This window comes from Cariama cristata, unplaced genomic scaffold, assembly GCF_000690535.1.
Source record: "Cariama cristata isolate BGI_N322 unplaced genomic scaffold, ASM69053v1 scaffold11008, whole genome shotgun sequence".
Lineage (NCBI taxonomy): Eukaryota > Metazoa > Chordata > Aves > Cariamiformes > Cariamidae > Cariama > Cariama cristata.
The window spans coordinates 1-12491 of record NW_009631682.1 but is presented as its reverse complement, the minus strand read 5'-3'; the positions used below and the strand labels follow the sequence as shown (position 1 = coordinate 12491).

At 49.3% G+C, this 12491-nt stretch overlaps 2 protein-coding genes across 2 annotated transcripts in view; both read left to right on the top strand.

The window, feature by feature from the left end:
- The window catches only part of LOC104166213 (C-type lectin domain family 4 member A-like), a 13825-nt gene extending 9533 nt beyond the window's left edge, over positions 1 to 4292 (top strand). Inside the window, exon 8 of the mRNA XM_009706068.1 lies at positions 4252 to 4292. Coding sequence (XP_009704370.1) covers positions 4252 to 4292 — 41 coding nt within the window. The remainder of the gene's footprint in view (positions 1 to 4251) is intronic.
- A 731-nt stretch (positions 4293 to 5023) lies between these two features.
- On the top strand, positions 5024 to 12421 carry LOC104166210 (C-type lectin domain family 4 member D-like; the record flags this gene model as incomplete). Its single annotated transcript, XM_009706067.1, has 5 exons — positions 5024 to 5050; positions 8568 to 8577; positions 9990 to 10085; positions 11072 to 11164; positions 12270 to 12421. Coding segments are annotated over exons 1-5 (378 nt in total), but the record flags the coding sequence as incomplete, so codon positions are not given.
- Between the last annotated feature and the right edge of the window lie 70 nt (positions 12422 to 12491).

Sequence of the window (12491 nt, the reverse complement as noted above, 5' to 3'; positions counted from 1 at the left end):
TAAGCTGCAAGTGTTTTGTATAATCGTGATCATAGAATTGTTTGATTGGAAGGGACCTTAAAGATCATCTAGTTCCCTAAAGATCATCCCTGCTCTGGGCAGGGACACCTTCCACCAGACCAGGTTGCTCAAAGCCCCATCCACCCTGGCCTTGAACATTTCCAGGGATGGGGCAGCCACAGCTTCTCTGGGCAACCTCTGCCAGGGTCTCACCACCCTTATCTTAAAGAATTTCTTCCTAATATCTCATCTAAATCTTTCCTCTTCCAGTTTAAAGCCCTTGCCCCTTGTCCTGTCACTCCATGCCCTTGTACAAAGTCCCTCCCCAGCTTTCTTGTAGGCCCCTTTTAAGTACTGGAAGGCTGCTCTAAGGTCTGCCTGGAGTCTTCTCTTCTCCAGGCTGAACAACTCCAACTCTCTCAGCCTGTCCTCACAGGAGAGGGGCTCCAGACCCTTCTATGGACTTGCTCCCATGGGAGGAGCAATCCACACCCCCTTCCCCAGCCACTGCCCTTTATGCGCGATGGGGACCTTATCTCCTCCCACAGTGTGTAGGGGTTTTGTTTGGGCAGGATCGGGATCAAAAGATGTTGCTGTGCCAGGATAGAGCCTTATGCAACTGCTGCAGTAGAAGTTGCATCCACCCAGCGAGCGTAAATCCCTCAGAGACAACCTGGCTACACAGTTCCATTGCGCACAGCCAGAGCTCTGGAGAGGTCTGGGCACAAGGAAACAGTTCTAGGGATCTGATGAATATTTGTTTCCATGGCTGAAAATCTTGCCCCAGGGAGTAAGAAGAGCTTGTGCTAGGAGTCTGACCAAGGTTAGGCCATGCTTGACCAAGATTGAGGAGCTGTCCCCAGCAGCAAAATGACTGGGGCCTTCAGTGCCACCTCAAGGAAGAAGTCCTCTTCCCAGCTCAGAGCTGATCCCAGACTCACCTGATGCAGTAGCCTTCCAGGGAGGCCAAAACCTCAGTGGTCCCTGTAAGGACACACCTGTCCAGGCCAGACCTTGCTGCGGAAGAGGCAGGAAGGCGCAGGGCTGCTGCTGCACATGAGGTCCCTTCCAGAAGTGCATTGCCTATTGAATTGCCTTCATGTCCTGCTGCAGACCATATGCCAACATGGATCCCACCTTTTCTCCACCTGTTCCCACTTCCTGGCCCCTGTGCCTCCGCTTCTGTTTCCCTTAGGAAACATCATCTACCTAAGCTTTCCCAGCCAAACAGTGGCAGCTCCCACCGGGCACTGGTGTGCATCTCCTGGCAGTGCGACCCTGTCCTACGTATGAAAGTGAATCCTCTCTCTGTGTCCCAAAGAGAGGGGAGAATTTGTACCAGAGACAAGGTGACCAGGAAATTTGGCTTCCTAAGCTAATCAATGGGAGTAGTTCTGTGAATGGCAGTGGGTGGTGGCAGAAGAGGCTGAATCTTGTAGACCAGTAGAGGCGAGGCTGCTGCAGCTCCATGTCCCCAGCCCCATACAGTAGTGAGACTGAGTGTGTATGTACAATATGTACTTATATAGAATCATAGAATTGTTTAAGTTGAAAAGGACCTTTAAGATCATCGAGTCCAACTGTAAACCTAACACGGCCAAGACCACCACTAAACCATATCCCTAAGCACCACATCTACATGCCTTTCAAATACTTCCAGAGATGGTGACTCCACCACTTCCCTTGACTGCCTGTTCCAATGTTTGACAACCTTTTTGGTGAAGAAATTCTCCCTAATATCCAATCTAAACCTCCCCTAGTGCAACTTGAGACCGTTTCCTCTCGTCCTATCGCTTCTTACTTGGGAGAAGAAACTGACCCCCACCTCGCTATGACCTCCTTTCAGGTCATTGCAGAGAGCCATCAGGTCTCCCCTCAGCCTCCTCTTCTCCAGACTAAACACCCCCAGCTCCCTCAGCCGCTCCCCACCAGACTTGTGCTCCAGACCCTTCCCCACCTTCGTTGCCCTTCTCTGGACTCACTCCAGCACCTCAATATATTTATATAGATACATAGCAGAAAAAAGGACATATACATATAAGCAACCACACAGGTCAACACAGACACAAAGTACTGACACAAACACAAACTACATGAGCAGCCTGAGCCTGTTCTCCTCCCTGGCTGCTAGCAGAAAAAAATATCTGTTTACACATAGACAATATGGACCTCTCCAGCAGTAAGGTTTAGTCATTCAGTCTATCCATAGCTGGCCCCTGCATGCCCTCGTCTTCCCTATACTCAGTCTCCTGACAGACACAAAGAGAAAAAGGTCTCTCCTTTAGCTGGTGAAGACTTCTGGTATTCCTAGTGTGTGTCTCTCAGGATCCCTGGTCTGCCTGGGAGCTGGCTTGGACACCTGGGCCCCTGCTCCATTTTCAGTGATGAGGTTCCTGGGGTTCATAACTGCGCAAAGTTGTTCAATCACGTAATTTGACAGGTGGGAAGAGTCTGGAGTCCTTTTGGCTAGTCCAACTAGCCACCCCCACAAGTTGATGAGACTATTTCCACTGGTGTAGTATTGACACTTGTAGGGATTTGACTTAATTCCACAAGATCCCATCAATAACACAAGCGGACAAGAAGCAGTGCCACAGGTAGCTGTCAGAAAGCAGCGGTCAGCAGAGTCTTGTGGTGGTATCGGGGAACTGGAGAAGTGCACCGCTGCAAATAGCCTCCCTTCCCCTTCCTGCTGTTCCAAACCTCTCCAGTTTCACAGTCCAGAGGTCTACCTCATGTAGAAGAAAATCCTTCTCTGCTGAGTTAATGTCCTCCGGTGAGAACATGACCACTGTGCTCTTCACAGCCTCTTTGTGGTTAAGATGCTTCTCCCCTCTTCCAACTGCTTTTTCCCAGTGCCAAGCCTCGTATTTCCTCACAGATCCTACTTAAGAGACTTCTTTTCCCTGTTTCTCTTACTTTGCCTCAGATTCCTCCCATTCCCCTCTGGCTCTGGCTAAGCCCGATGCTCTAGCTGTGAGCAGAACAGCACGATTTACCTCTTTCCTCCCTAGGTCATACATCTACCCTCAGAGTTAATAAGCCTCCCCTGGAGACCCACTACTGGACAAGGAGTTCACTCCTCTATTTAGCAACTTTTATGAGGGCCAAGCTCACCCCTGCAAAGCAGCATTTTAGTCACTTCTCCCAGGGTTTATTTCCACGCTGGATTTCTCCCCCATGGTGTAATCGCCTGTGCCTGCCTTCCAAGCATTTTATCTTCTCTGGTTTTTTTTTCTCATTTCTCTGATTTCCAGATCACTTGTCCTCCCAGGTTGTTTCTTGGTCTCTTGGCTTGTCCCTTCTCAAGTTTTCATGGCTATTCCTGCTCTTTGACTGGTTATTGATTCTTCTTTCTCCCTGGGCTTTTGTTTTTGTGTTAGCAGAATGAAATAGCCCATGCTTTTCCTCTTTTTGAACAGACCCTGAAAAACTAGATAGGGAGCAAAAGAAACCCAGTGGTGGTTCACCTTGGTGATCTGACTCAGCCTGTCACTTCACAGAACAGCTCTCCACCTTCCCTGAGAGTTCTTCCCGCACCGGAGTCCTGGCATGAGGCTTTCTTCCTGAAATATCCAGAAGATGAGCTCTCATAGACCTGGTCCTGCCTGGCCTTACGTGCTGTCATTTCAAGAAGGGTGACGTGTGACAGTACCTGCTCCTGGCCCTGCAAGCATTGTCCTCTTCATCTGCAAGCCAGAAAGTATGCTCTGTAGTGGCACATCCTGGGGTCCTGTGCTCGGGACTGCCTGGAGGGGACCTCCTTGTCTGGGGTCTTTAGTGATGTTCCCACCAGTTTCTGCCTTTTGCTGTGTAGGACTCCCCTTTAGCCCTCACTCTGCAATAATTCTTAGCACGCAAGAAAAACAGGGAGCAGATTTCCTTTCTTCCCTCCTTCAGAAAAGAGCCAAACCGGCAGAGGGAAGGTTAAGCCTGCAGTGGAAAATCTAGCTGAAGGTGCAGAGCTCTTGAATGATGGAGCTGGGTGGCAGTTCCTTCTGCCAGGTTTGGAGAACCTGGGGTGAGCTGCGGTGAGCAGCACCGCCTGCCATGTCTGAACATGGCCGTCTTGTCTTGGCTGTAGGAAGAAGGCAGGTTTCCACGTAGGACTGATGCCAGTGGGATTAGCGGAATAGGAGGACAGGGGTGATTCATCCAGGGGGTTCTGGATGAATCAGCAGCTGAAAGAGTTCAATGTCCCTGTCTCTGAGCCCTGGACCCCCAGGTGCTGGACCTGACCTTTCCCTGCAGTGCTCGACAAGGATGTCCTGGAGGTCTGGGGAATCGACTAATGTGAATGGTGAAGCATGTATTGTAATCCACTGGAAGGCAGAAGGACACAAGAGCTGGAACAATCTTCCACATGAATGAGAGGCATTATCTTCAAATTTCTGAAACTGCAACATCAACTGTCTGATGGAGGAAACCTCATCCTGAGCAAAACTGAGAGACCAGCAGTGACCCTACAAGAACACAGAGGATTTTTGGAATGGGTATGAACGCTGGAGCTTGCATCTTTGTTCTGCTGAGTGGGAATATTGAGTGGAAACGATACAGTCGGGCAGTGGTGAGTTTCTCTTCTCCAGGCTGAACAGTTCTAACTCTCTCAGCAGCTGCTTATATGAAAGATGCTCCAAAAGATGCTCCATTTGCCTTTTCAAGGCATAGGAAACTTCTCTCAATTGCTGCAACCTTCAAAGACACTGGGTTTGCAATGAGATTGGCTTTTTTCTTGTAGCTTATTTGGACACATGGGGAGTGGTATGGTCAGCTGCCTGGGTAACAACCTGCAGAGAACAACCCAGGATTGTCCTCGTGCCTTTGGTGACTCTCCAGAAAACAGGCCGTATTCCCTCTCTGTCTTGGTGGTGTTCACCCTGTGGCCTGCTATCGCTACCCAGTGCAAGGCTGGATGTGCTGCACAATGGGCTGGAGATGGTTTCAAAAATGCTGCTACTACATGCAGGTTGAACAGATGTCCTGGAATGAAAGCAAGGGCACCAGCACAGGGTCAGGATCCCACATGATGATCGATACCGATGAATATCAGGTAAGCACGAGTCTTCCCATGAGGGTCTTCCAAGCAGATCCTCAAATCGGCCAGTGTCAGCTCTCCTGAAGTCTCTGGTTGTGACCCTGGGTTTTGCCCTGCTCTCTCCTCACAAGATTCTGAACTCCAACACCTCATAGTCACCGCAGCCAAGCCTGCTGCCAGGCTTTACATCCCAAACCAGTTCTTCTTCATTTGTAAGGGTGAAATCCAGCAGAGCATGTCTCTTTATCAGGTCCTCCATAACATGTGTTGGGAAGTTACCATCAAGACACTCCAGAAACCTCCTGGATTACTTCTACTTTGCTGCTGAAAACAAAGCTTGGAAGCTGCTCAGTCTGCCAACTGCCCATTAGCTGCACCCTCACACGTACTGCTGGGGATCAGGGCTGTGGAGATGGTCTTCGGCCTGTCAGAGGGCGAAGCAATCAGGCACGTTGGGAACAACTTCCTGCGGGATTCATTCTCTCTTCCTGAGTTGTCACAGCTGGTAGCACTTCCTAGGTGTTTTCTGCTTTTGGCTTTGCTAGTAGATCCTTCTAGACTGCTTGCCTTTATTTGACTGTTGCAGAGAAGTCTTTCCCTTCAAATCATTCTGAATTCAAGGAACTGGAAAGCAGGACTCCCCAGGGGATTCGAGCTGATGGAGAAACGGCCATCAATCCCTGAGAAAGAGATAACTAGAGCCAACAAGTTAATTTCTGAACATGGGCACACTTGCTGGTTTTTGTTGGTGCGTGGAACCTTCTCATGCATTCTCCATCCTGCTTCAGGTGGCTGGTTGCTTCTAAAACTAGGCACCTTCAGTGCTCCCAACATGTGGTTTGCTGTGTTTCCGCCTCTTAAATAGGAGCTGCAACTTATTTCTTGAGCTGTATAATTTTGCAGAAAAGCTGATGACGTTTTATCTTCTAGCTTCTCAGATCCCGAGAACCTCTGAGGGAAGTTGCATTCTGTGTCTTCTCCTGCAACCTGGAGTCCTGCAAGACACTCTGTAACTGCAATATTTTCCTTAGTTCACATCCCGTTGATCTTGTCTGTAACCATACCGTGCTTACTGACTCTTGTCCATGCTTCTAAGGGTCTGTGAAAGTAGATCCAAGGTTCTCCAGTGCCTCTTCTAGGAGTGCACTTGTTATATCCAAGTACCACCATCTTCAGCGGCTCAGGGGCAAGAGCACCTAGCAATTCTGCACCGCCAGGTGCCACCCTGTTGTCCCAGCGCACTGATCTGACGCATACATTTGCGAACTGAAACAACCAAGGGTCACTCGTGAAGTTCTCCCATGACTGGAGCAGGTAGAAAACAGCCAAAAATCTTTACCTTACAGAACTGTGGAAGGACTTACATGAAGACTGAGGTCATTGATACATGCTCTCCCCAAGCATGCTGCTGGTGTTTATGGAGCAGGAAGGAGAAATAAGTTCCTGCCATTTTGGAAATACAAGATATTTGCAATGGGGCCAGAGCCTTCCACTGAGGAGATAACCTCTCCCATCACTGGTCCCAGCTGCCTGGCACCAGGACTACTAAGAAGTTTCTGGGCAGGCCAGTGCAGAGTTTGGCTACTGTCACTGCTTTGAGACTCCTTATCCTGGAGTGGGACAGAGCTGTTTGTCGGTCACCTGCATGTTGCAAAGTCAGCTGTTGATTTGCTGGGAACAGTAGCTTGGTTTCTGATGCTGAAAAGAAAGTCGTTTGCCATCTCCCTGCTTTAGACCTTGTGCACACACCAAAGTGAATTCATGTGAGGGTGCTCGTACAGCCCTTCATCTTGGTCAAATGGCCTGCAGAGCAACAACTGGTAAAGTAGGAACGTGAATGTAAACAGCTGTGTGAGCTGAATACCTGAAACTATCTGAGAGGGCATTTGCCCCAAACCCGCTTTTGTTAGAGAAGAACATGACCACTGGCTTAACAGTAACCAGGGAATTCGCAAAAGGCTTTAGAGACAGAGAAGAGTCGGTCTGAAAATAAAGTTTAGAAGAAGCAAGAACATTTTTCACAGAGAAGAGAGAGCAGTGGGAAGGAAGGGGCGGTCAACACCTGGTTTGACAGTTGCCCTGCAACTTTGCAACCCCTGTCTGTATCAGAGCATCCTCTCTGTTGGATGCTGTGGGTAGCCGGTGTTAGTGGCAGTAAGGCGTGCAACAGGCACAGACCCACAACTTCGGTGTGCGTATGTGACCTTGTGCTTTCTCGCTTCCCTGGGGGTTGGCAGGCTGTAGGAAGTGCGTGAGAATAGGGGAACCCCTGTTTCCAGAAAAGGGGATGTGTTCTGGCAGCCTGCCCTTCCTGTAGCAGGGGTAGAGAATGGGAGGTTGCACAAGCCACCATGTGAATGGGTGTGTATATGGCGGGTCAGAGCTTTAGGGGATTAGTTACACAGAGACATTTAGAAATTTGTAGGTGCTTTTTAACATTTTGTGTCTGGTACTGTGCTTTATCTGTCGGATTGTTGATACTGATCCTGAATAAACAGGTCATGGTTTGTCAGTTAATTACATGTCATGAATAAATCGGTAAACTGCTTAGAACCATCCTGATTAGATTTAAACCGCATGAACTGAGCACATTTTCTTTCTGACAGTTTTGCACCCTCCGCATTCTCTATACTGATCAGCTGAAGTCAACTCCCCGCCCATATGCACAAAAGTGAATGTATTTTAGAGCGATAATAAGTACAATGCATTCTCATTTTTGGGCATCTGTGGTGCAATTCAGTTGTGTTCTCCAGCATGACGGCTGGGAATTTTTTAAAATACCATCTGAGAATCCCTCACTGCGCTGTGAATCCAATAGTCGGTGCTTTCTAGTAGCTCATACCTTCTACAACAATACCAGTAAGCACAGGTACGGACCATTTTTCCAATGCAACAGAGTTGTTGGGTGGCTCGACCCTGCCTGCAGCCTGTTGTGCATGAAGAGAATATTTTCTACATTCAATTTAGGCTTGTTCTCATTGTAACCAGTTTTGTGCCCTGCTCTTTTGACACTTCAACTGATACGCTTGTGCTATTGCGTTAGCTATCCCATTCCTTCCTCGGTGCATTCATGCCTCTTCATAGGGAGAAAGTAGCTGATGGAACATGGAAGAGTAAAGGCTGCGTACCCACCCCAGTGCATTCATAGTACAATGAGATCCAGTAGGGATTCTGTATCCTTAGGGACAATTTATCCTGCAGGGTTTTGAATCAAGTCGCCTTGAGCAGTGTAGAACCACAACGTATGGCTGTGCCTTTTGTAGTCGTGACTGAGTAAAACTTCGTGATCTGTAACGCACCGGGATTCTGGCACTGTCTAGCGAGCTTTTCTGACCTCCAGCTCCGTAATGTCCAGTCATATACAATCCCTCCACTCAAATCTCCATCCTCTTTTCCTGAGCAATTGGTTAAAAACAGTGTTGGCAAGTCCTTTGTTGTGCCCTGGGTTACTGGGCTCAGGCTTCACCGGGGGACTCGCCCAGACTGAGTCACAGATACGCTTTCCAGCTGTTTTTTGGTTTCCTTTTTGCAGGACATCGTGAGTGGGTTTAGGCCTTTGCTAGCAAATACCAACAGCATAGGCATTTTCACACACATACTCCCTCACCAGGAAAGAACAAACACCAAAGAGGTAAGGCCAGTAGTATGTCCTGTGATACTGCTTGAATATGCGCAAAAGGAGGTTGGTTGTGCTGGAATGATACTACTCTTTATTGGTTTTCATTTGCCTCTGTGAGCTTCTGTGTTGCAATGAGCATATTATGAAATGTCCTGACAGAGAAACGATGAAAATTTCCCCATCTCCGTGTGCTGTTGGGAACACCCAGAACACAGCTTTTTCTGCACACCGGATTTAGAGACTGTGCAGGCTCCTCACCAGTGTGGGAGCTGCCCTAGTGCAGCCTTCCGTGCGGCGGGCAAGGCTGTATTCGTAGCTACATTGGTAATGTGGATTCTTGGAGAAGAGTGACGCTGTGGTAGAGAAAATGAATTGCCAAGGGAGAGCCAGTCCTGGAACTGCAGGTAACCACAAAGCCTTCCTTTCTGTCCTCCTGTAGAAGAAGAAGGAGGTGGGGGAGAAGACAGGGCTGGGATGGATAATGGGCATGGTACACTGGCTAGCCTCATACCAGGAGAAGGGGCTTAGGACAAGAGGAAAGTAACAGATGAGGGAACTGGGATGGACTATAACCTTTTTCCCAGAGCCAGGGGGAACAAAAGTCCAGGCAGACTATGGTCTGCCATCCCCTTCAGTGGTTTTTCTGTAAATGATGGGACTGAAGCATGCTATCCCACTGCAATTATCCAGGTAAAACTATCTGCATCAAATAAAGCACAAGTCACTGCTCCCATCTCTGGTGTCTCTACGGACAACCAAGTGAGGGCTCGCCCAAGAGCGTCAAAGTGCCCGTTCTCCCTGTGTGTCTGCCTCTGCAAACACGGAGCTGGACAGTCACTCCTTGGAGTGACTATACGCTATCGCATAAAAGGGCTTGGGGGATACAGCCAAAACAGTCAGCTGAGAGAAAGCAGCTCTAAAGAGAGATGAACAAGAGGGAGGTACAGAAAGAGCGTTTGGTGAAAGACAGGGGTAATGGAGGGCAACAAGGTGGATGTGTTGAGGAGAAAGGAGATGTGACAGGACAAAGAAAGGAGGAATGCAGTTTGGGAAAAGTACAGGCAGGGCTTGTGATAAAAAAGTGAAACAAAAGAGCACCTTCGAGGCAGCCCCTGTGTTGCCCTGCTCTGTGGGTCTGACCCACTGCTTATGATGGGTGGCAGGACCTGGTTACAGCAGGACCTGGCTACAGCAGGACCTGACTACAGCACTTGTGGAGCTCCCCGGGCCTTGGAACTGGGGTACCAGCAGGTTGTTGGGGTACAGAGCCATCTGGGTTATCCTGTCTCTGATGCTGGGTTGGGGGGATTCCCACTCTTGCCTTGTGTTTTTCAGGCCCAGCAGAAGAGAGAAGCTGTCCCTGGCTGAACCCCTGGGTCTTCCTTGTTTCTGTCCTTGCCATCAAAACTGCCTTTGTAATCATCTGCCTTGGTGGGTTCTAGGGTCTCTTAATTCCCCTGTAGATGAAGGGAGCAGTTGACTGCCTTTCATCAGATGGAAAACCAATATCCTAGTCTCTCTACCAGCAGGCAAATTCCTTTCACCAAAACAGCCTCTTCTGCTGCTCCTATCCCGCCTCTGCCCTCTTAGTCAGGGAGCGAGGTTCCTTCCACACTTAAGGGTCATTCCCACTGCCCCTCTAGCTTTCCCACCTGCCTGAATAAAGCCAGTCCTGGGTGAAACCAGACAGTTTCCCCTCCCACCAAGAGCTGAGAAATCTCTTTAATGTCAGAGAGTATCTGAGTAGGTTCCCCAAAGGCTGACTGTTGGATGTTGGTTCTCCTAACCCGGTCGCTCTCTAGGAGCTCCCTGTACCAATGTTGCAGCCAAGGAGCCAGTGTGATGTCCTTGGAAATACTGGTAACAGGCTGCCCATATTTCAGAAGGATGGGGGTGAATCCAACAAAATACTCCAGCCATCATATTGCTCAGTGATGGCTCTTCTGTGCTGCTTCTTAACTCCCTTGGGTGAGGCCTCAACACTCAACAGTTCTACCCCTTCTTGATAAGGGTAAAAGCGGTGCTTTGAAGCTGCAGTGCCCAGGAAGATTAAGAGGGAACGTGTATTAATATTCTACCTTTATTAAGCTTATCCCATGACTTCTTTCACCCTTTCCTGATCTCATCCTCAAAAGATGTCTAAGCTGGTTTTGTCAGGTGGGAAAACGGGTCTCTCAGCCAGCAGAGGTGAGAGGAGCACATCTGATTAATGCCTGTTCAAAGGAGGGAGTGAGCAGTAGTGGGGGAAACGGCCTGCTGTTTCTCATCTCCTTGTTCAATACAGATTTCAGAGCTTGTTAGAGTAACAGTGTCTTTGTGGGGGCTCTAAGCAAGAAGGTGGAGGGTAGTACAGGTTACTCATGAATGTGGAGGGAGGGATGACAGTAGCACTTTCCTTCTCTTTCCTCTCTTCCCAGTTGTTTTCCTTCACGGAAGCTATGGCCAGTACAAGACTCTGCTCCAGAGTGGTACAGAGTGGCACTGCGTCCCCAACGTACCTGCAGGCAAAAGTGAGTGATGTCAAGAGCCTCATAAGCAATACTAAGAACATCACCAAAATTTGCTATGGTGTCAGTCAGCCTTTGAGATTGGGTATGTGATTGTCAGTTGGAGTTGGATTGTTTTAAGGAAGGAGGCTGGAGAATTGAGGAAAGAAAATGCCATACTGCACAATTTTACTTAGGTTGCTATGAAAACATGTTCTGGGCCAGCGGGAGAGGGTGGGTTGTTCCAGACCTACCTTTGACCACCCTTCCTACGCTTCCCCTCTCACTGGCCCTCACACAACCCCCCAACTGCTAGTCCAGTTCACTAATCTAGCTGAACGTGCTTCATCCTTTTGTAAGGGCTGGTCCAAGCCAGCTCCACTCCCTGTGCTGGCTGCCTGCCTGTTGACACAAGCAGCATGGTCAGGGAGAAGGACAGGGGCAGGAGTGGTAGGAGGGTGTCGTTACACAGTTTAGAGTGGCTGGAGAGCTGGGCTGCAATCGCACGTGAAGTGATGGCAATGGCAAGTGGTAGAATTCCTGCAGCGCAAATTCCCAAACTTGGTTCAGAGATCTGTTCTCATGTAGCCTCACGCTTTGAGAAAATCTATCTATCTATGGGATTTTTTTAATCCGTCATGTAACTTTCTGACTATAAGGCAGAGCTCTAGGAAAACCTGCCTAGTGTAAGGAACTGCCTGTGCTGGCAGCAAGGCGGTCAGAGGAGTTGACTGCACGTCTCTGTCAGTCTGCACGTGTCAAGAGCTAAACACTTGGACAGCGCTTCTCTGATGGAAGTGTTCCCAGAGGAATTGCGAGCCAACTGCTTCCCATCGTGCTGCCTCAGGAAAGGTAAGGCAGAAACTGCGTCTCTCAGAGAACAGAGGTTGCACGGACGTGGCAGAACAGGTAGAGAAAGGGAAAGGCACTTCAGGCAGGGGCCTCGTGACAGGAGCCTGTCAGGCTGTTGGCAGCTTTACTTGTGGAGCACGGAAGCAAGCGTTTACCTCTGTCCAGGTTAAAGGTGTGGTTCAAACCCCTTTCCTAACACCTCGGACCCTACACTGAGCTCACGGAGATTAAGGACGGCACATCTTGTTCAAAAGCAGGACTTTTTTTTCTCCCACAGAGGAGGGCTGGACATGCTGTCCCAACGGCTGGAGACGCTTTCAAGACAAGTGCTATTATCTGTGCACCGATACGATGTCCTGGGTTGAGAGTCAGCAGAACTGCACCGGGATGGGCTCCCACCTGGTGGTGATCAACAGCAGAGAAGAGCAGGTACGTGCAGGGCTGAGAGAGGGACACAGCGGCCAGGGACACAGTGCCAGGCCCTGGAGGGGACCCAGAG